Source organism: Podarcis cretensis, assembly GCF_951804945.1.
Source record: "Podarcis cretensis genome assembly, chromosome: 6".
Classification (NCBI taxonomy): domain Eukaryota; kingdom Metazoa; phylum Chordata; class Lepidosauria; order Squamata; family Lacertidae; genus Podarcis; species Podarcis cretensis.
This window is the reverse complement of record NC_137175.1, coordinates 95548959-95573527: the sequence shown is the minus strand read 5'-3', so window position 1 is coordinate 95573527 and position 24569 is coordinate 95548959. Positions and strand designations below refer to the sequence as shown.

General features: G+C 42.8%; 1 protein-coding gene across 1 annotated transcript in view; it reads left to right on the top strand.

Annotated features, from left to right (window-relative positions):
• The window catches only part of FAM163A (family with sequence similarity 163 member A), a 124167-nt gene extending 100073 nt beyond the window's left edge, over positions 1-24094 (top strand). Inside the window, exons 2-5 of the mRNA XM_079981797.1 lie at positions 2567-2661; positions 4854-4876; positions 18933-19047; positions 22514-24094. Coding sequence (XP_079837923.1) covers positions 18955-19047; positions 22514-22924 — 504 coding nt within the window. The 5' untranslated portion in view covers positions 2567-2661; positions 4854-4876; positions 18933-18954 and the 3' untranslated portion in view covers positions 22925-24094. The remainder of the gene's footprint in view (positions 1-2566; positions 2662-4853; positions 4877-18932; positions 19048-22513) is intronic.
• The last annotated feature ends 475 nt before the right edge of the window (positions 24095-24569 follow it).

Genomic DNA, 24569 nt, shown 5'->3' with positions numbered 1-24569 from the left:
AGCGCACGGAAACGCTGTTTACCTTCCCGCCGGAGCAGTACCTATTTATCTACTTGCACTTTGACGTGCTTTCGAATTGCTAGGTGGGCAGGAGCAGGGACTGAGCAACAGGAGCTCACCCCGTGGATTCGAACCACCGACCTTCTGATCGGCAAGTCCTAGGCTCTATGGTTTAACCCACAGCGCCACCCGCGTCACCCAGCAAGCTTAGCATATTGTTAATGCATGGCAGAAGTTTATGCACAGTTTATAATTTTCACTTCTGAAGATGGGATGTACAGGTGTGGTTTCTGGTTTTGTTTTGCTTTGTAATGGGAACACCCAACTTGGGCATTTTATCCCTTGTGAGAAATGAAGAATTCTGTTCCTTAGGGAGATGAGGGGCCAGTTTGCTGTTTCTGTCATCTGGGCTGCTCAATCCGTTTCACGAGTTAATAAATAAACTGCAAGGGAAACTTTAATTGTGTCCGATAGGAAGGAAATCAGGCCCTTCAGTTTGCGAGTGTGACTCAACAAGAGGGAAGGATTGTTAATTAAATGTGACTACATCAGCTGGGGCCAACTTTTGCAGTACTAGGAAATAAATGAAGCTGACATGCACTGTGTGGGACTGTGTCAGTCAGTCTGGAAATGTAAGCACTTTCCTTGCTTCCTTCACCCCTTCCATTAGCTTCAGCCCATTCCAGTGTAGCTGAAATGTATGCCAAACAGGTCCCTAAAGTCACCGTCGCTTGATGTTTTCCTGCACAGACTCCAAGAGGATGGTGGCAGTCTTTCAGAAAGAGAATCAAAAAAGGGGGTGGGTGAGGTGTTCCTGCTAGAGAAGGGTTAGGATGAACTGCTCGGTTCTCATTCATTTCAGTGGAGCTCCTCCCAGTGGAGGTTGAGATCTAGATTTTCAATTAAAGTACTTCTAGTTCTAACTGAGAATCTGGGGCACAACCTCATTGAAATGAACATGAGCCGTGCAAGATTACTGGAAAGATTGTTTTTTAAAAAAACACAAAAAACCCTCACAACGTAACATAACTAGGGTGGAATTTAGCTACATATTTTTAAAAAACGCTGTGAAAATACTTTTTAAAACAACGTTTTGAAAAATATATTGAATTTGTCACAGCTCACCATCGCCATCAAGTGTCAGATTTGTATAATCCACACTTTGTTGTTGTTGTTTGGTCGTTTAGTCGTGTCCGACTCTTCGTGACCCCCTGGACCAGAGCACGCCAGGCACTCCTGTCTTCCACTGCCTCCCGCAGTTTGGTCAAACTCATGTTCATAGCTTCAAGAACACTGTCCAACCATCTCGTCCTCTGCCTTCCCCTTCTCCTTGTGCCCTCCATCTTTCCCAACATCAGGGTCTTTTCCAGAGAGTCTTCTCTTCTCATGAGGTGGCCAAAGTATTGGAGCCTCAGCTTCAGGATCTGTCCTTCCAGTGAGCACTCAGGGCTGATTTCCTTCAGAATGGATAGGTTTGATCTTGCAGTCCATGGGACTCTCAAGAGTCTCCTCCAGCACCATAATTCAAAAGCATCAATTCTTCGGCGATCAGCCTTCTTTATGATCCAGCTCTCACTTCCATACATCACTACTGGGAAAACCATAGCTTTAACTATACAGACCTTTGTTGGCAAGTTGATGTCTCTGCTTTTTAAGATGCTGTCTTACAACATTTTATTTGCAGCTGTATAGCTGAGTCCTAGGTTGGGGTGGTGGAGGTTGATGTTACAGATCAGAGGTCAGCAAACTTTTTCAGCAGGGGGCCACTCCACTGTCCCTCAGACCTTGTGGGGTGCCAGACTAGATTTTTTTTTGGGGGGGGGCGGGGATGAATGAATTCCTATGCCCCACAAATAACCCAGAGATGCATTTTAAATAAAAGCACACATTCTACTCATGTAAAAACACCAGGCAGGCCCCACAAATAAGCCAGAGGTGCATTTTAAATAAAAGGACACATTCTACTCATGTAAAAATACACTGATTCCCGGACTATTACATTCATGTAACCTCCTTTGTGCAGCTTAACATGTTTATCCGTTGTTGTTTTTTTTACAAAAACTGTGTTTATATTGCATTACAGATATTGATAGCTATATCAAATATAATACAAAACCACCTACAAATATATTACAATGATTGCTCAGATGCCCAAATGTCAATCTGTGTAAGATGATGGCTTTAGTGATTCACATTTGCACCCACTGCAAAGAATGTACACACTGGATTGTATGTTGCAAAATGGCCACCTTCATCTGCTGCATATAAAGGCAGCAGGCTACATGTGTGTAAAACTCCAGGCATGTTCAGTCCCGACCAAACCAAATGATGGAACAGAAAATCTGCCAAGTGGAAGTGTTTTAGTATGCATATATTTTTTAACTATGTGCATTAAAAAAAAATAATAATCAGGAAAAATACCAGTATTCTTAAAACGTTCACGAGGCAATGTTTTCTGTCCAAAGTTGGGCTTGGGGAAAAGCAGCCATTTGGTAAACCTAATTTCTGTATTCTGTGGTAAATGAAATGATAAGTTTCTAATTGTGCTTTGCTTTCTCCTCTGTAGAAATGGACTGATCTCTATGTGACGATGTGGAGCTTTTGACAGCAGCCTGCACCTCTCAGGACCATGTGACAGGTGCCATTTGAGATAGTTTCAGAGTAAGTACTTAGCTTGCCTGCCCTTTCTGTCATATTTTCATTTGGGAGCATAGCTTTCAAGCGTCCCTTATTTGGAGGGACAGTCCCTTATCCCAGTGCCATGTCCCGCTGCTGTCCCTTATTGATGATGTCCCTTAAATTTCCCGGGTTTCAAAGGAAGCAGCTCCTCTCCCTCCCTCCCTGCCGGCCAAGGAGGAGGGAGGCTCCAACTGTGTTGCTTGGCTGCATTGCTCACCCAATAAGAAGTCTAAAAATGACTGGGGGGTGGAGCTTGCATGCCTTGTGCTGATCAAATCAGCTGCGTTGCCTAGGGACTCGCCATTGCTCAGCGCTTCCCAGTGGAGAGGTGACCGTGGTTTTCCTTGAGGCTTCGTTTGGCTGCTGGCTGGGCTTTCTGCCTTTGGCTCGGAGGGGCTCAGAAGTTGAACATACCTGTGCTTGGAAAATCCCTTATTTTGGCTGCTGATCCCTTATTTTCAAGGCTGCTGGTCCCTTATTTTCAAATCTGTAAGTTGACAGCTATGTTTGGGACCCCCCAGCATTAAAGGAGTGCTAAGTCGAAATTCATTTCCAGACCAGAGTTATTTCCTCTGAGATCAGCAGGACCCCAAAGATTCAGCAGGAAAGCGGTTGTTGGGACATCTGAGGACTGTGGCGGCAGGAGGGTTGCACCTCAATGCCTCTTGCACTGTAAGGCAGGGTCACCCACTTGGCACCACAAAGGCCTTCACTGCTGTCCCTGATCAGGGCCCCCAGATTCTTGAGCTTTCATTTAAAATACCGTATTTTTCACTCCATAAGACGCACTTTTCCCCCTCCTAAAAAGTAAGGGGAAATGTGTGTGTGTGTCTTTTGTTGCGAAAGCAGGCGGGAGTCTCTGCTCAGCGCTCCCTTTCACGAGCCGCGTGCAGCATGGGGGCTTTTCCCTGAGGAGGGAGGGCATAAAATTTATTTATGTTTATATTGCATTACAGACATTGATAGCTGTATCAAATATAATACAAAACCACCTACAGTGGTGCCCCGCAAGATGAACGCCTCGCAAGATTGAAAACCCGCTAGACGAAAGGGTTTTCTGTTTTGGAGGCGCTTCGCAAAACGAATTTCCCTATGGGCTTGCTTCGCAAGACGAAAATGTCTTGCGAGTTCCTGCGGGTTTTTTCCCCTTCCCCCCCCCCCTTTTCCTAAGCCGCTAAGCCGCTTATCAGCTGATCCGCTGATAAGCCGCTTAACAGCTGATCGGTAAAAGCCGCTAAACCGCTAATAGCGCTAATCCGCTAAGCTGTCAATGGGCTTGCTTCGCAAGACGAGAAAACCGCTATACGAAGAGCCTCACGGAACGGATTAATTTCGTCTTGCGAGGCACCACTGTACAAATATATTACAATGATTGCTCAGTTGCCCAATTGACAATCTGCGTAAGATGATGGCTTTAGTGATTCACATCTCCCTCTCCCTCTCCCTCTCCCTCTCCCTCCTCGGGGAAAATCCTGCAAGCGCCGCACACACACTCCACACGGCTCGTGAAAGGGAGTGCTGAGCAGAGCCTGGTATGCATACAGGCTCTGCTCAGCGCTCCCTTTAAAGAATAATTTTTTTCTTGTATCCCCCCTCTAAAAACTAGGTGTGTCTTATGTTCAGGTGCATCTTATGGAGCGAAAAATACAGTAATAACAATAAGCATTCAGTCCTTTTAGAAATAAAGTTATCAAGCAAAATGTGCAGGTCTCCTTCTAAGCAATTTCTGCGAAATGAGTCAGCCTGCCAGTGTTTTTAGCCAATGAGTGAAGTCAGAGCTCCTCCAGCCCTATGAACTGCAGGCCTCTTGTTCCATTCGGTGATTCCATCCAGTCTGCCTTGCTGCCTGCTGTGCTTGGAACTCTCTCTCAACATCAGTAGGATAGCACATCTGCGCTCTTCCTTCTCAAATGCTACCTTAACCAGCCATCCTTTCCTCTGTATTCCATTTTCCCATGGCCGGCTTTTAGGCTACAAGTTCCTTCAGGCAGAGCTTTACCCCCATGTTACTCTGTCAGGTACCATCTACGCACTGGTGCCATATTACAAACAACAATTTGGTGAACATCTAGCTAGGTCCTGGAGAGTGGCGTAGCTGCTTCCCACTGCTGATAAGAGATCAGAGAATGGAATAATGGGATTAATTTATCTATCGCCTCTGTTCTGTCTTGCAGGCCCAGCGCACCCTTCACTGAACGTAAGTACCCCATAACATTTCAAATCCTGCTTTCCGTTGGGTTGTGTATTAGTTGTTGATTCCAACCGTGAGCTGCTCTGTGAGCTGTTGATGGGCAGAATGGCAGGGAATAAATGTGCAGACAAATAATTGAAAAAAACAAATAAAAATATATTATAGAAGATTGGCTTCACGGAGGATAGGCCTACCGGTAGCTATATCATACCCGATCTGCATCCTATACACAAAGTGAGCTCATTGTCTGAGTCCTGGGTCCTTATGTAGCCAAAACATCACCATCCATATACAAGAGATCAGCAAGCTTGGGAGAACTCAAAGGTTTGCAGAAGTCTTTGAGAAAAATACCAAGAGGGCAAGAAGAAGAAGAAGAAAAAGAAGAAGAAGAGTTTGGATTTGATATCCCACTTTATCACTGCCCGAAGGAGTCTCAAAGCGGCTAACATTCTCCTTTCCCTTCCTCCCCCAGAACAAACACTCTGTGAGGTGAGTGGGGCTGAGAGACTTCAGAGAAGCGTGACTGGCCCAAGGTCACCCAGCAGCTGCATGTGGAGGAGCGGAGACGCGAACCTGGTTCACCAGATTACGAGTCCACCGCTCTTAACCACTACACCACACTGGCTCTCATAATAATAGTAATAATAATAATAATAATAATAATAATAATAATAATAATAATAATAATCCTTTAAGGGACTGAACATGCTCCATGGCCATGCTGGTTGTGTGTGAGTTTGGATCGGAATGGAGTATTCTGACATAAGGCATAGCTGGCTGGCTGAAACATTCAACAGGAGCACTCCACACCACAACATTTTGTTGGAGGTCCCACTTCTAGCCCCAGAGTGGCTGGGGCAACTGAATCAGATGGTTAGCATATAAATAATAAAATTTGCTTAAAAAAAAAAAAGATTGCTAAATAGAACCTTCTTGCCAAGTAGCCCAGTTCTCTGTGTACCAGTGTGGTGTAGTGGTTAAGAGCGGTAGACTCGTAATCTGGGGAACTGGGTTCGCGTCTCCGCTCCTCCACATGCAGCTGCTGGGTGACCTTGGGCCAGTCACACTACTCTGAAGTCTCTCAGCTCCACTCACCTCACAGAGTGTTTGTTGTGGGGGGGGAAGGGAAAGGAGAATGTTAGCTGCTTTGAGACTCCTTCAAGTAGTGATAAAGCAGGATATCAAATCCAAACTCTTCTTCTTCTACCCCAAAACTGCAATGTTCTTCATGTTCCATTCTACACGCAGCTGCAGAATGAGTGTGTCCTCTTTTCAAGCAGAGGAAGCAACCCTTAACCTCACTGAAAGGGGATTTCTTGTCCTCATCTTCTGACTGAGAAGCACAAGAACTCTGGATGTATGCTAATCCCTTTTATACACCCCAATCTCTTTGCCAATTGCCAACATTGTTTTAGGGGCAGCCAATGGGATGCCATCCAGGTGTTTTGGACTACAGCATCCATCATCCCTGACCATTGACCATTCTGATCAGGGTTGATGGGACTCCATTAGCCCACTGGCAAGAGCAAATGTCTCCTTCTGACACTGCCCCACTGGCAATGCAATCCATATCCATTTGCATATCTTCAAATTAAACACACTCACCGCCATTTCTCACATGAAACACCTTGGATACTCAGGTTCAAATGTGGCATGGTCTTGGGCCCCTTTGCCTCAGTTGGCTTTGCCCCTCAAGACTGTCCAATCAGACTGCATTACCTTCAGTAGCTTATTTAAGGGACATCATCAATAAGGGACAGCAGCAGGACATGGCGCTGGGATAAGGGACTGTCCCGCCAAATAAGAGACACTTGACAGCTATGCACTGTTTCAGGCTGGCAGAACCAGCCCTCCCTGCGAATGATGCTGAGGAAATGATGCTGAATGATCAGGAGGGCAGGTAGGAATGTGATCTCCCTCATCCACCTCTCACAGGGCCGGCCAGCCACCTGCCTGCCTTGACTGACTGGCTCATAGCCAGCCAACACGGCCACAGTCTAGGGCGTGTCATTTGAGGGGCTGAAACGTAATCTTTGCAAATTTCTTCAGTCTTAAAAATATGCTCTTGGGCGTGAGGAATGCAAATCTGCTGTTGATTTTTTGTGTGACTGGACAATGTTTAGCTCAGTAGGTTTAGGTTTGATGAAGAAGCACACACAAAAACTTTTGGGAAACCCAAGAATGTTAATTTTACCTTCTGAAAATGCCAAACTAAATAAGAATATGAATCTATAACTGCAATCACATTTGATATTTAATATGCAATTTTACACAGATGCGACTTACTAAGCAAAACCAAATTACGTTAATTTAACCAAAATATCTTTTGAATTCTCTTTTTTTTTTTAAATATTTTTTATTAATTTCCACAATAAAAATATATAACATATCACATTTTCAGCTTTAACAAATTTTCCAATTTTGGACTTCCCTCAGCCTCTCTGACAATCATCTGAATTTGATTTTTAGTTACACAGTTCTTAACTTCACTATTGCCTTTCAAATAACCTTTTAAAAACTGTTTTTCTTTTTTGTGATATCACTTTGACTTTTACAGAGCTTCTTTAAATGCCACTAACGTTATTTCTCTATTACTTATGTCTTCCCAATAGTCCACCAACTTTCTCCAGTCCTCGATAAACTTTTGATCTCGTAGATATCTGATCTTCCCTGTCAATTTGTCCAGTTCTGCATAGTCCATCAACTTTGCTCTCCACTCCTCTATTGTTGGTACTTGTTCTTGTTTCCAGTTCTGGGCCAGTAATATTCTCGCCGCTGTTACTGCATATTGGAAAAGTTTACAATCCTTTCTATTTATTTCATTTCTTATAATTCCTAAAAGAAAAGCCTCTGGTTTCTTAACAAATGTATATTTCAACATTTTTTTCAGTTCATTATAAACCAACTCCCAGAAGCTCTTCACTTTTTTACATTCCCACCACATATGGTAAAAAGTGCCATCCTTTTCTTTACATTTCCAACATTTTTTACATGTTTTATACATTTTTGCAAGTTTCACCGGTGTAATGTACCATCTATACATCATTTTCATTATATTCTCTTTTAATGCTGTACATGCAGTAAATTTCATATTTTCATTCCATAATTTAATCCAATCATCCATTTGTATATTATATCCAAAATCTTTGGCCCATTTTATCATAACCGATCTAATTTCCTAATCTTTCGTGTGCCATTCTAGCAGGATTTTGTACATTTTAGATAATATCTTAAATTCATTGTTTATTATCTCCATTTGAAATTTTGACTCTTTCTCCGCATATCCATATTCCTTAAAATCCTTCTTAAACATTTCATTTGTTTGTAAATAATGCAACCAGTCATATACATGCTCTTTTACCTCTTCATAAGGTTTCATTTTCCATCTCCCCCCTTCTTTAACGATTAACTCTCCATATGTAATCCAATTTTTCCTCATATTGATTTTTTTAACACTCATAACCTCCAGTGGGGACAACCAGTGAGGAGTTTTTGGCTCGAGTAGGTTTTTATACCTATCCCACACTTCTTTCAACGATCTTCGGAAAATGTGGTTCTCAAAGCCTATATGACCTTTCTTCTTTCCAGACCATAAATATGCGTGCCACCCAAATCTATTATCAAATCCTTCTAAGTCTAACAACTCTATATTGTCTAATTTTATCCATTCCTTTAACCAGCAGAGACATGCTGCTTCATAATATAATTTCAGGTCTGGCAGGGCGAAGCCTCCTCTTTCTTTCGCGTCTGTTAGTAATTTAAATTGAATTCTTGGCTTCTTACCCTGCCAAATATACCTTGAAATTGATCTTTGCCATTCCTTAAAAATAGCCGTCCCTCTGATTACTGGAATTGTTTGGAACAAAAACAATAATTTTGGCAGAACGCTCATCTTTATCGTTGAAATCCTTCCCCACATCAATAGTTTCATTCGTCCCCACACCTCCAGATCTTTCTTTATTCCGTTCCACACTGGTATATAATTATTCTGATATAAATCAATGTTCTTTGGAGTTAACCATATACCAAGATATTTCACCTTCTTCACTATTTCTATTCCTATTTGCTGTTGCATTGTCTCTATCGTTTCTTGGTCCATATTCTTAGCAATTATTTTAGTCTTTCTCTTATTTAGTTTAAAACCTGCTACTTGACCAAATCTCTCCACCTCTTCCAGAATATTTTTAGTACTCTCTAGAGGTTCTTCCACCGTTAAAACCAGATCATTGGCAAAGGCTTTAACCTTGTACTCATTCCGGCCTAATTCTACCCCTTTTATTTCTTTATTTTCTCTTATAGTATTTAGAAAGACTTCTAGGACCATGATGAATAACAGTGGCGAAAGTGGACACCCCTGCCGCGTACCTTTGCTTATCCCTATTTCTTCCGTAATCACATTGTTTACTATTAACTTAGCTCTTTGTTCGGTATAAATTGCTTTTATTCCATTAAAAAATTCCTTCCCCACCTCCATAAATTCCAGATTTCTTAACATAAAGTCCCATGATATATTGTCAAAGGCCTTTTCTGCGTCCACAAATATTAACATTGCTTGTTTCTCATTCCTGGCAGTCAAATATTCCAAAATATTAATTATATTCCTTATATTATCTTTCATCTGTCTGCCAGGCAAGAAACCTGCTTGATCTTTATGAATAACGTCTTGTAATATTGTTTTAATTCTCCTCGCCAAAATATTCGCAAAAATTTTATAGTCTGTATTTAACAATGATATTGGCCTGTAGTTTTTAACTTGTGTCAAATCCGAATCTTGTTTTGGAATAAAAGTAATAAACGCTTCTTTCCATGTTTCAGGGATTTCTTTCTTCTTAAGAATATTGTCCATAACTTCTTTCAAAGGTACTGACATGACGTGTTTCATTTCTTTGTAATAACGTGCTGTAAATCCATCTGGCCCCGGGGCCTTCCCTCTTTTAAGCTTTTTTATAACTTCTTTTATTTCACTAATTTCTATTGGGGCATTCAGCCTTTCTTTTTTTTCTGTCGGGATCTTCTGCACCTTTTTTTCTTTCAAATATCTTTCTATCTTCCTCATGTTGTTCTTTTCTGTTCTTTTATACAGATGTCTGTAGAAATCCGTAAATCCTTTTCTGATGCCTTTTGGGTTGTCTATCTCTTGTCCCTCCACGATGATTTTATTAATAGTATTCTGTTCCTTCCTCTTTTTGATCTGCCATGCCAGCAATTTTCCTGATTTATTAGCCGATTCGAAATTCCTTTGTCTCATTTTTTTTATATTCCATTCCACTTCTCTGTTAATTATCATCGCAAACTGAGCTTGTAAGGCCTTTATATTCTGCTTGACTTTCACATTATTCGGCCTCTTAACTAATTTCTGCTCATTGTCCATTAATTGTCTTAGAATTTCCTTCTTCCCTTTTTCTCTATTTTTATTCTTAATTGCATTTTGTTGAATAAAAAATCCTCTCATAACCGCTTTGCTGGCGTCCCAAACTGTGCTCATTTTAATACCTTTATTGGAATTGTTTACAAAATAATCCATCAAATTCTTCTGTGCTTTTTCCACAATTTTTTGATCATCCAGGAGGTAATCATTCATTCTCCATCTAAAAGTTCTTTCTTCATATCCTTGTAACTCCAATTCTATTGGGCTATGGTCTGAAATTGTTCTCGGTTGGATTTCTATTTGTCTGATTCTTGGGGTTAATTCATTTGAGACCCATGTTTGGTCTATTCTCGACATTGATTGGTTCGGGTCCGAATAAAATGTAAATTGTTTTTCAAGTGGGTGTCTCAATCTCCAGATATCAATCAAATTACAGTTTTTTACCATTGTAAAAAACGTCTTTGGTAATTTTCCTTCCTTGCTGAGCCCAGCCGCTCTTAGTCTATCCATCTCCATTGACACCACACCGTTGAAATCCCCCATTATAATGATCTTTTGGTCTACATAATCGAACAGTTTTTCCTCCAAATTCTTGAAAAAGTCTGCTTTATTTCCATTAGGTGTGTAGATCCCGACAATTATTATTTTTTCCCCTTGCCATTTGATCTGGACTGCAATAATTCTTCCTTCTTCGTCTTTAAAGAGTTGTTGAGCCTCAATTTTGTTCTTTACATATATTACAACCCCTCTCTTCTTAGTTTTGTCGGAAGATATGAATTCATTTCCTAATCTTTTGTTGATCAAAATTTTCCTGTGTTTTCTTGCCACATGTGTTTCTTGCAAACAGATTATATCCAAATTCTTCTTTTTTAAACATTGTTCAATTTTATTCCTTTTGTTCCTATCATTCATCCCATTAATGTTCCAATTCACAATTTTTAATGCCATTGTAGCTCCAAATTAAATATATATTTTTAAATATTTATTTCTCTTCTTCCTCTTCTTCTTCTTATTCCTCTACTTCTTCTTCTTCTTCCGACTTTTCCCCGTTCTCATCACCGGTGTCCTTTGGTTCTGCTCCTCCCATGGCTACTCCTCCGACAGCTCCTCTTTCCTCCTCTTCTTCTATTCTTAGTTCCTTGTATTTCCTCAGGAACTTACTTGTCTCCTCCGGACTTGTCAATCGATGTTTCTTGGTTTTATAAAAGAAAGAAATTCCTTCGGGAAACTCCCATCTAAATTCAATGTTGTTTCTCTTAAGAATTTGAGCAAATGATTTATAGGGATCTCTTCGTTTCAGTAGTCTTATTGGTATGTCTTTAAAGACAATAATGTAACTCCCATCAATGTTTAATCTTTTTTCTCTGTTCTTCTGTAATATCAAATTCCTCATGTCCCTGTCTCTGAATGTTATTAAACAATCTCCAGGGAATTTTCGTGTTTTGACTGATTTCACTCTCATTCTGAATGCACTTTGAACTGTTTTTGCAACCTCGTCTGGTTCCATCTCTAACCATTGCGCCAGCTCTTTAATCAATATCTCCTTGATATTCTCCCCCTGTGTCTCTGGTATAACTCTCAGCCTCAGGTTGGTTTCCCTCTGTCTCAGTTCATTCATCACAATTGCATCCAGAACCTCCTCCTGAGTTTTATTCATCTCTAACATTCCTGTTTTCATTTTGTCTTCCTCTTTTTTCATTTCCTTCATTTCATTTTTAGTTTTCTTCCACCCTTCCTCTAGCTTTTGTGTTCTTTTTGATACTTCTTTAATTTGACCTTTAAGTTCATTTACTGTTTCATCAATTTTCTTATCCATTTTACCGATTCTACTATCCACCTGTTCTAATTTAGTCTCTAAATTCTTTTCACTTTGCTTGATCTCTGCAAACATTTTCAAAATTTCCGCTTTAAAATCTGACTCTTGTTTTGACCCTTTCCTATCTGCTGGTGTGCCCTCCCCTGTTTTCCTCATTTTCCAATTTATTTATCTTACAAGTACAAATATCTAATATCACAATCAACCTTTTAGTAATAACAGATAACAAATAACAAATGACAAAATCCCCCAGTCCAAAAGGGCAGTCCAGAGACGCAGAGTCACCAATCAGCTAGAAGTGGGTAGATATCTTTTAAAAAATTTAATCCAAATTAAACTCCAACAGGAAATGGCTCCAGAGAAAAGTTATTTCAAAATTGGTCTCCACCAGGGGGTAGCACCAGGGAGAAAGTAAAACAAATTATTTATCTTCTTGCCACCAATTAGGCTAATCCTTGGTCATCTTCTGCCACCAATTAGGCTAATCCTTAGTCGTCTTCTGCCACCAATTAGGCTACTCCAGTAACAGAGATTAGCAAAAACCAAGTCTCCAAATAGTTCAGGGCAGGAACAACAAAAATAAAAAATAAAAATAATCCTTTTGAAAAACAACTGCAGTCTATGTAATCCAATTGTCCCTAGGAATTCTCACCAGTTTCGGTCCAGAGGTTTTCAAATAAAAATAGGAGCAGAGCTTCCACAAAATTTTGGTGAAAAGATTTCAGTCTATATATCTCACATCAAATACCACCGCTAATATATCCAAATAAAAAAGAAAAACAATTTGTAGTTCCCCTGTTGACCACAGGGGCTTCAATCCCAAATATACATTTATAGCCGCCAAAATTTTTAAACGTTCTTATCTTGAGGTTTTAAATGTCCCTTTTCCAAATAATAAAAATAATAATAATCTGTCATAAACTACCTGCTTGCCAGCCTTCTTCAAAAGCGAAAAGAACAATAAAAGCAATCCAGCCAGAGTTGCACTCAATATATCACTTTCGATTCTTTCAGTTCCTCCGCAGAAACTTCGGCTAAAAATAGTAACAATGGAGTCTGGAGCTTTGTTACGCAGATACTTCAAAAGTAGAAAAGTACGTTAAGCACAGACTTCCCAACTCTATATTAGTATCTTCGAGGACTTTCCAGTTCAGAATTTCTCCCCCTCCCCCTTTTAACTTTATTGCAGCACTGTTTTAGAGAAGTTTAAAGAGATTCCGCAGGGAGGGAGAGATCAAAGCCGCTAGCGGCAACTTACTTTCCGTTTCCAGCTCTGCTTACAGTTCTGCGTCAAAGCTGATTTCAGAGGACGGCTGACCTCCGTAAAATTTCCTTTTTTACTCCGAATCCTTCCGTGGCCAAATTAGTCCTTTCGATTAATCAATTAAGATCCGAATTTCTTTTGTTTTGAGAATTGAGCACTTTCCCTGCAAGCTCGGGGCTTCGCTTTCTGAAGGTAGCAATGGCTTCCCTTCAGCCCGCTTCCCTGCCCGCCGTTCTCTTCGCTCCAAAAGGAGTTACCTGACGGCCGGACGGTCAGCGTTTCGGCATCCGCGGGAACCAGAACTCCTGGACATCCACCAGCGAGTATTTTTGGGGGCTACCGCGCCCTGTAGCACCCCCTTTTCCCTTCGGAAAGCTCGGGATTCTCCTGACGAAGAAATCCCCGCTTGCGCTGGGTTCGGGCTCAACCGGAAGTGATATCTTTTGAATTCTCAAGTCATGTTGCAACTTTCAGGTACCCCTCATTTTTGGAAGTTGAAATGTTCAATATGCCCCACTGCACTGCTCCCTGCTAATGCCCCTTCCGATCTTCAGGAGGAGGGGGGGGTTGTGGGATCACGACCCTGCCCACACTCACTCTCGCGAGGCTGGCGTCAGCCTCGCGGGAGACAGGGATTCACCCAATTAGCATACCCTGTGGCGCCAGCCAATTGGCTGGCGGCAGGGGCGGGCCTTCGTAGGGCCACTTAAGGTCAGGGCAGCCCCTGGCTCGCCCCCTTTCTTCCCTGGAGACGACGCAGTTTCCCACCCACCCGCCCTTTAGGTTTTGCCACTGACCTTGCTATGGGCTTCGGCTGGTCGCCGCAAGGGGCCTGGTAGGAGTTTTTCCATTTGGCTAATTGGCTGGTTTTGTGAGCCACTTGGTTTTTTCGCCTACCTCGTAGCAAATCGTCACAACTCCCTCGGTTTGGCGGTAGGCATTGGCCGGGGTATTATCATGCAGATGAGGTTGGGGGGGAGGAACGCCATCACCTCCCCCAATGCTTGAAGGGTAGTTCGTTAAAGGACTCCGAGGGGCGACGCCTCGTCCGAAACCTACGGAGGCTAGGGCCTAAAGCGCGCCCCCGAGCGGTAACCCCTCGGGGAGCGCCTAGGGATATGCATCTCGGGTGGCTCCCCCTGTTGGTGTTTAACCCTTCCCGGTCAGACCGGATAGTCGGTTAGGGCCAATGCCTAAAGCCAATACCCTTCTTTCCTGTAATCAATAAAGTTGTGGCCATTTTCGCCCATTAACCTAAAACTCTGTGTCCGTTGTCTTCATTTATTCCACCTGTGGGGGGGAGGGAATAGCCACACGATGCCCTCTTCCTCCTGCGTTCCTCCTTGTGCACCTGAAAAGGTAACAGAGGCATGGATGCCTCATTCCTCTCTCTGAGAAAGTGATCCTCTGACTATTCTTCAATGAGGCATTGAAGGCAAAGTCACCTGGAGAGCACCTGGGCTGCTGCCAATTTGGTGCAATGGCAGGAAATAGCGTTTTAAAATAATCATAAAACTTTCAAGTTATTTATGAACGATAAGCATTTTATCCCCGTTTCTGTTGTGTGGCATGAAGGCTCATAGTTCAAAACTGGATGAGGCAATTAGGTAAAGGTAAAGGGACCCCTGACCATTAGGTCCTGTCGTGGCCGACTCTGGGGTTGCGGCGCTCATCTCGTTTTACTGGCCGAGGGAGTCGGCGTACAGCTTCCGGGTCATGTGGCCAGCATGACTAAGCCGCTTCTGGCGAACCAGAGCAGCGCACAAAAACGCCGTTTACCTTTCCCACAGAGTGGTACCTATTTATCTACTTGCACTTTTATGTGCTTTCGAACTGCTAGGTTGGCAGGAGCTGGGACTGAGCAATGGGAGCTCACCCCGTCGTGGGGATTCAAACCATCGACCTTCTGATCGGCAAGTCCTAGGCTCTGTGGTTTAACCCACTGCACCACCCACATCCCTACAGCGCCACCCACATCCCTTCCCTTAAAAAAAAAAAGTTCAAAAATGTGTGCTCTGTTCTCCTCCCAAGAAATTACTCTTTATTGGAAAAAGCCATATGCCTGCTGTTTTCCAATGGAAGAGCAATGTTTGAGATCTCTAGATGCAACCCAACATTGAGAACAACCCCTGACATAGTCTGTTGAAAGCCACATGCTACCAAGGCAGTAGTATAAAATCTGTATTTAGTTAGTTTTGGAGAATCTTTATCTTGCCATTTCAAGACTTTTTGGATTTGTCCCTGGAGCATCTAGAAGATAAGGGACTGACCATTCCAGGAAGCAAGCCCCAGATCCAGAGCTCTTGCAGAGAAAAATCAAATACTGCGAGATGTTTAGTTTGTTTTGCAACAGATTGATTGAGGAATCAATACAAACTTTCATTTGCTTTGGCTTTTAATGAGACTGATGTGCTGTGCCTCAGCTGTTCTTTTAATTAGGAATAAAGGCATTACACAACCCGCAACTCAATGGAATAACAGACTAGCTGCTAGAATGGGGGTGTTTGAATCTGATCCTCAACGTCATGAGAGCTAAAAGTCATCTTTAATGTTTCCTTTCAAATTCCCAATTCCAGCAGCACCGCAGAACCGCTACCACACTAGACAGACTAATAATATCTTTAACTCTTGATCCCACAGATTAAATGTGGCTCTCGCTGGTTAAAACTTGGTTCATCAGTGAAGCTTCAATAGATTAATCAACTGACTAAACTGGTTCAGCCCACTACCTTTCTAAAATCCTATTTAAATGTAATTTTAAAAAGCCATTTTTAAAATAAGTAACAACATAAGACAATAACAGTAGAGAACAGCAGCAATACTTGGAGACATCAGGGCAAGAGTGGGAAGATTTCATGCTTGTCTGATCTTTTGTTGTTGTTTAGTTGTTTAGTCGTGTCCGCCTCTTCGTGACCCCCTGGACCAGAGCACGCCAGGCACTCCTGTCTTCCACTGCCTCACGCAGTTTGGTCAAACTCATACTGGTAGCTTCAATAACACTATCCAACCATCTCGTCCTCTGTCGTCCCCTTCTCCTTGTGATCTTTCCCAACATCAGGGTCTTTTCCAGGGAGTCTTCTCTTCTCATGAGGTGGCCAAAGTATTGGAGTCTCAGCTTCAGGATCTGTCCTTCCAGTGAGCACTCAGGGCAGATTTCCTTCAGAATGGAGAGGTTTGATCTTCTTGCAGTCCATGGGACTCTCAAGAGTCTCCTCCAGCACCATAATTCAAAAGCATCAATTCTTTGACGATCAGCCTTCTTTATGGTCCAGCTCTCACTTCCATACATCACTACTGGGAAAACCATAGCTTTAACTATACGGACCTTTGTTGGCAAGGTGATGTCTCTGCTTTTTAGGATGCTGTCTAGGTTTGTCATTGCTTTTCTCCCAAGAAGCAGGCATCTTTTAATTCCGTGACTGCTGTCACCATCTGCAGTGATCATGGAGCCCAAGAAAGTAAAATCTCTCACTGCCTCCATTTCTTCCCCTTCTATTTGCCAGGAGGTGATGGGACCAGTGACCATGATCTTCGTTTTTTTTGATGTTGAGCTTCAGACCATATTTTGCGCTCTCCTCTTTCACCCTCATTAAAAGGTTCTTTAATTCCTCCTCACTTTCTGCCATCAAGGTTGTGTCATCTGCATATCTGAGGTTGTTGATATTTCTTCCGGCAATCTTAATTCCGGCTAGGGATTCATCCAGCCCAGCCTTTTGCATGATGAATTCTGCATATAAGTTAAATAAGCAGGGAGACAATATTCAGCCTGATCTACTTTGGCTTTTTTAGTAGCATCCCAAGGCCAACGAAGGAGGAGTAAAGGAGTAAAGGAGACGCAGGGTGCTTCCATAATGTTTCTGTTTTCGAGTGGGATTCAGTCACATGTCTGCAAATTTTGGTTGCACAACTGTAGTTGACCGGGATGTCTTGCACAACAGATCCACATCCCCTGAGGGAAAGTGATGGGGAAATGCACAGGGAAGTGTGAAAGGACACTGGAAGCAACATCATTTAACCTGTCCACAAACAGATCAGAATGAATGCTCATTAAACAGTCAATGTCATCTAATTCCCTGCAGACAAGATAGTGAAATAGCGCCAAGCACAGTCTGAGCTTGTAGTGAGCAAGCTCAGGCATGTCCTCCCTTGGTGAGTTCACTTAGTGAAAAAGAACAAACTAAATTCCTAACTGTAAAGCGAACTATTGCAGTCAAATAAAAAAATTATATCAAAAACGTACAATCTACTCCTTGAGTGGGAATTGAAAGATGAAGTAATAAAAGAATCAGCGATAAAGTGGTCACAAGATCTGGGCAAGACATTACATTTAGATAGGTGGGGGAAATTATGGAGTGTCGACATAAATTTCACAGCTTGTTATTTGATAAGAGAAAATATAATGAAAATGTGTTATTGTTGGTACCTCATCCCAGTCAAATTGGCAAAGATCTATAAAAAATATTCAAACCTTTGTTGGAGATGTAAAGTGGAAGTGGGAACAATGCACCATATGTGGTGGGGGTGTAAGGTGATTAAACAATTTTGGACCAAGATACATGAAGAGTTGAAAAGAATATTTAAAAGCACAATTCTCAAAAAACCAGAAGCATATCTGATAGGCTTGATAACCAACGATATCCCCAAAGATAAAAATAATATATACCTCTACGTGACAGCAGCGGCTAGATTACTAGTGGCAAAAAAAAAAAAAAGGAAAACAGAAAAAAATACCAGAATTATTAGAATGGAGAATTAAGATCGGTGAATTTATGGAGATGGCAAAATTAACGGCATCAATTAGGGGCTGCCCCAAGCAAAAAATTAAGAGAGAGTGGGAGTGTGTAGAGATATATATGAAAAAAGATGGACATGGAAATTAAGTTTAACATAAACGTAAAAGAAAAGACTCACAAGATGAGTCTAAATACAGATTTTATACAAGATGATATTATAAAGGTTATGACTATTAAGCATAAATAACTGCTAACACAACAAGAAACCATAATACAAATGCCAATAAGATCTCACATGGGTGAGGGGAAGTCAGGGGGGAGGGAAGCAGAGGGTGGTACTTGGAAAATTATTGAGAATGTGATATAAAAGCAAAATGATTGTGTTTGTAATTTGAATTACTTTGAATGATTGTGGTCCCCCCTGCCCAGTTTTTACTTCTTTTTCGAACCAAGGAGGAAACATAACTTCCTTCCAGGTGAGGAATGTGAACTAGCTGAGTCTAGGAATACAGTTCTATGATCTTAACCCCTTCATGCATTAAGTAGCACTAACCTTTCTAGTTATATTTGACTGCAATTTCCCACAATTCAGAGGCATATGGTCTCCAATAGGGGAGGCAGAACACAGCCAGCATGACAAGTAACTTCTGAGGATGTCTCTGAGCACATTTTGAAGTGAGGAGTCCACTCCTGGTTACCCTAAGCTTTCTTTATTTCAGCAGTCTTGGAGGGGAAAGCCACTTTCTTATTGTTGCTGAAGAATTTTAGATCTACGGCAAACCACCCAGAGATCTACTAGTTGTACACCTCAATCTTACCTTCTGGCTCCCCTTGCTATAGGGATTCTGAATTTTTACTAGTTATCTTTGTTGCTCTTCTAGAGTTTGATGGAGAATCGGTCGGATGACAGCAGGAACTGTTGTAATCACTGGAGGAATACTAGCGACAGTGATCTTACTGTGCATCATTGCTGTTCTGTGCTATTGTAGGCTACAGGTAAGAATCTATGCTTTTATGGGTTGTTTTGCTTCTGCATCCAAAGAAAGCTTCACATTTTAAACACCTCTACTGCAGTATTTAAAATCTATTAGTTCAGGTTGCAATCCTGTGAGTAAACACCACTGAAAATAGTCGTTTCCGAGTCAACACACATAGGATTGTTCCGTTAGCAATTTTTGCAGGAGTCCTGTAAAGTAGGTCAGTATTATCCCTATATTACAGGTGGCTACTGGTCCCATCACCTCCTGGCAAATAGAAGGGGAAGAAATGGAGGCAGTGAGAGATTTTACTTTCTTGGGCTCCATGATCACTGCAGATGGTGACAGCAGCCACGAAATTAAAAGACGCCTGCTTCTTGGGAGAAGGGCAATGACAGGCCTAGACAGCATCTTGAGAAGTAGAGACATCACCTTGCCAACAAAGGTCCGTATAGTTAAAGCTATGGTTTTCCCAGTAGTGATGTATGGAAGTGAGAGCTGGACCATAAAGAAGGCTGATCGCCGAAGAATTGATGCTTTTGAATTATGGTGCTGGAGGAGACTCTTGAGAGTCCCATGGACCGCAAGAAGATCAAACGTATCCATTCTTAAGGAAATCAGCCCTGAGTGCTCACTGGAAGGACAGATTGTGAAGCTGAGGCTCCAGTACTTTGGCCACCTCATGAGAAGAGAAGACTCCCTGGAGAAGACCCTGATGTTGGGAAAGATGGAGGGCACAAGGAGAAGGGGGCGACAGAGGACGAGATGGTTGGATAGTGTTTTCGAGGTTACCAGCATGAGTCTGACCAAGCTGCGGGGGGCAGTGGAGGACAGGAGTGTCTGGCGTTCTCTGGTCCATGGGGTCACGAAGAGTCGGACACGACTAAACGACTAAACAACAACAACAAAAGGTTCAGAGAAAGCATCTTGAGCAAAGGGCACGTGGGTGAGATGACAGTTGAATAAGGGCCTTCCCTGGTTGCAATTCACACTCTCAGCCACCATCACGGCTGGTCAGACAATTTCTCTGCACGGAGACAGAATTGTGCTAAGGCCAAAGAACCTCGTTCCAATTATGGGTGGGGTGGAAGCCAGATGTGGGAGGGGCAAAAATCAGAGGAAGGAATTAAGTAATGTAACACAATATGAAGTGAATAAGAAAGAAAAATTTCCTCCAGCGGAACAACTTAAAGCAAACCAAAATAAATTAGAATAAAAAAAAGTATTTTATGGTACTTATCTCTGGTAGATAGCTATCTGTCTCTATTTTTGTTTTATGTATTTTTTTTTAATTACAAGAAAAACATTGTTGACAATGCAGGTCTTTGCAAGACTGTCATCTTAATAATAATACACAACACTACCAAACTATGCAACACTATAAACTACTGCTTCATTCAGTCCAGAATGTTTCTCCAAATCTCTTTGCAGAAGTCAAAAGGCATTATATATTAATTGGCATCTTCTGTAAACATGCATAATTAACATATAGAACATTTAGACCTATAAAGGTTGCCATTGATTTTCGTGCATAAACTTATTCAGAGGACCTTTCGCCTCTCCCATTCGGAATGGAAGGAACCTCGGTATGCTCAAATCAAGGCCTGCCATTTCATCCTGCATGGTGAATCTTTGCCCTCAAACGCAGAAACGCCACATGTGCAACGCATATTTCCTTCCTTCCTTCCCTCCCACGAACTCACGTTCACAGACCCCTCTCAAAACCTCTTCTGGCAGTATTCTAGACCCACAGAGCTCACAGCCTGCAGTTGTCTTAAGCCTCTGTGCATTGATCTCTCCTACTGCCCTCTCCACCACACTCTGAGCCCCCAGCGGCATCTCAGTGGGAAGGTGCCTGGCAACTGGCCAAACTTCTGTGCCCAAGAAAGGGTTTTAATTTCCCATGCCTGGTGTTATAAGAAAAACACCTCTTAATTCCCTTAATACCCAAGAGCCCGTATAGAGTCCTTATGTAGGTTCTCTATCATTAGGAGAAAATAACAGAGGCCAACCAGAGAATATTGAGAAACAAAGCAGCTAGTAAGCCTGATCTTAGCAGGGACACGGGTGGCGCTGTGGGTTAAACCACAGAGCCTAGGACTTGCCGATCAGAAGGTCGGCGGTTCGAATCCCTGCAACGGGGTGAGCTCCCGTTGCTCGGTCCCTGCTCCTGCCAACCTAGCAGTTCGAAAGCACATCAAGTGCAAGTAGATAAATAGGTACCACTCCGGCAGGAAGGTAAACAGCGTTTCCAGGCACTGCTCTGGTTTGCCAGAAGCGGCTTAGTCATGCTGGCCACATGACCCGGAAGCTGTACGCCGGCTCCCTCGGCCAGTAAAGCGAGATGAGCACCGCAACCCCAGAGTCGGCCATGACTGGACCTAATGGTCAGGGGTCCCTTTACCTTTACCTTTAAGCCTGATCTTTATCAAACTGTTGCAACAGGGTCCCCACTCCCCACATGCAGGAGGAAGGAGGAACCCAGAACCTTGGAGTGCAAGCTCTTATATAGACTTTTGAAATTGCCCATCCTGGAGCCCAAGACCGCCCCCCCTCCGAAACATCATACATACATCACAGAAGAAGGCAGTCAACAGCAGAGGAGGTGGTCTACAGCAGAAATCCTGTTTGCCAGGGTACCTGATAATGGTCACTGGTTGCAATACCTGGGCATCCTGGCCATTCTTTTGTGATGGTAAATACTCCGTTCCTGAATCCAGGTCACAGGCTCACCCTATTCATACACAGATACGCCCTTAAGACAGGATTTGTGAGCAAAGAGACAATGGGGAGGTTTCCCCATTTCCTTAGAGAAAAATTTGAGGTCAATTTGGGAGAGTCAAAATGGTTTCAGGGCTATTTTCCTGTACTGTTTCAGACTCGTGGTTTATATATTTACATATGTGTTTGCCTGGTACATTTATGAACATTTATTTTATATCTTACCTTATAATTCTCATAACACCTGGCATCGTTGGATGCCCGGTGAAAGGGTTTGCCCAAAACAGCCTCATGGGCTCAACAGAGAGGCTATGGTGGCCGCCACTATACTAAAGGTAAAGGGACCCCTGATCGTTAAGTCCAGTCGTGGCCGACTCTGGGGTTGCGGTGCTCATCTCGCTTTATTGGCCAAGGGAGCTGGTGTACAGCTTCCAGGTCATGTGGCCAGCATGACTAAGCCGCTTCTGGCGAACCAGAGCAGCCCACGGAAATGCCGTTTACCTTCCCGCCAGAGTGGTACCTATTTATCTACTTGCACTTTGACTTGCTTTCGAACTGCTAGGTTGGAAGGAGCAGGGAACGAGCAACGGGAGCTCACCCCGTCGCGGGGATTCGAACTTCCTAACCACAGTGGTTTAACCCACAGCGCCACCCACGTCCCTCTTGCCACTATACTAAAGACATGCTAAGCATTCTTATATTTTTAAATGCGCTTTTGTTTTTGCGTGTGTCACCTAACCCCAGTTCTTTCCCTCCTGCTTTAGTATTATTGCTGCAAGAAAGATGACACTGATGAAGAGGAAGAGGAGGAAGAGGAGGAGGAGGAGCAGGAGGAGACTGACCTTCCTTCACACTCGCACTATGCCATGTGCAACGCTTGCAACTCTCGCATCATGGACGGGCAGGGCAACTCCTCTTTCCCGCCCCATGAGATTAACAAGCCAGGCAATCGGAACCATTGCCCGGCCTGCTCCCCCTACGGCTCCCCCTTTTACATACGGACCGCTGACCTGGTGCGTAACGGGGGCGAGAGGATCACCTACATGCCTACATGCTGCAAAGAAATGGGGCTGCCCCTCAAAATGGCTGGCCTCCAGAGTTTCCCGGTGACACATCACCATTGCATCATCCACGAGACTTTTCCCAACTCGAGGGCTTTCAGTACAGAAGTCTGATCGCAATCGGTTACGGCCGTAGGGTGCTTCGGTTTGATCCCCTTGGGGCAGTGGGGATTGCTACGGAAACCTTTCAACGAAAATGGAACGTGCATCTAAGACCCAACATTGTTTCTGATCGTCGCTGCAAGGCTCTTCTTATTAAGAGGGAAAGTGGTGACATTGCGCCCAAGACATTGAACTTGGCAGTTTTTGAACCTGCAAACAGTGTTGGGTCCACTGAAGGGTCTTGTCTAAGGAGGGCTATGTACAGTACAAACTAAGTAACTTGTATTTAAACACTCTTCCAGGTCCACCCTGACCCCCACAAACATATTTGGTGTCTACCTGTAGAAAACCCTATTTGTCTCTCTCTCTCTCTCTCCAAAGCAATAGCCACTGGTCTCCCTTGACAGGTAATATGAGTGCATACTAAGTCAGACAACACACCATTTATTGTACACTGTCCTACCCAGTAATGATGGTGGAATTAGCGAGAAGGATGGCAAAATCCTTGCTAAACTCACTTCCAGTGCTCCTGTTCATTGGAAGTAGAGAGGAGGAAAACAAATAAATGGAATTAATATCCTTGTAATATAATAGTTACAAACTGAATGCTATTCTCTGTACTAGAATGTAAAAATAGGTGAACCATTCTCTGCTTATTACACAAACACACACACACACACAAGCACGTAATATGCAAAAGATAAAGGAAAGTAACTGGGAGATTAGGAAGTGGTGCAATTCTGCATTTGGGTGGCTTTTCTATAGCAAAAAAAAAGACTCTGTTCTCTCAATTTCCTTAACTCTCACAGGCTTTCATAGAAATGATAACTTCTGACATCCACAAACTGCACCACTGAGGAGTAAGTGGCCTCTCGTCCACCTCCCTTTCCCTAGTATTCAAAGCCCATGTTTAGGGCAACCTCCTGATACACCTTTGATGAAACTGCAAAATATAATATTTTTTTATAAGTAAGTCCTGATATGGAATGTGGAGGATGACTACAAACCATGTTTCACAAGGCTAAGAAGGGCCATGGGTTGAAAGCTAAGGCCAAGCTTGAGAGTTTCGTGGAATTTGCAAGACAATATCATGCGCCTCTTTAAAAAGAACTCTGGATCTGCGGAAGGATTTGTACTGGGTTGAGTTATGGATTTGTTTCTCTTACAATGTTTGCAATTTCACCCTTTGTTATTTGTCAAGTGTTGTTTCTGTATTTGAATTACTAAGGGCTCGATCCGCCCGGGAGGGTCTCTCAGGGTCCTCCGTCACCAGCTTTGCATGGAAGGTGTCTCAGTTTGCCAGTTTTTCCAGCTGTTTGGACCCTGCCCAGCTGAATAAGCACAATGGTCCACTGCCCTTGAGCGCTTAAATGTTGGCTCTCATCATTTAAAGCACATTGAAAGCACAAGGTTTCACCTAAAGGATCCTGGGAACTGTAGCTTACCCATCACAGAGCCACAACCCCCTGCACCCTTAACAAGCTACAGTTTCCAGGATTCTCGGGCAGAAATGATGCACTTTCAGTGTATAGTGTGTAAGTGAGATGCGCATGATCTGGAATCTGGATGGTAGCACTTCACCCTGATAACCACGGCTCACTGGTGATAAAATATTTTCTAGATGGCCACTTCAGATTGCATATAGACCTAGCATGTC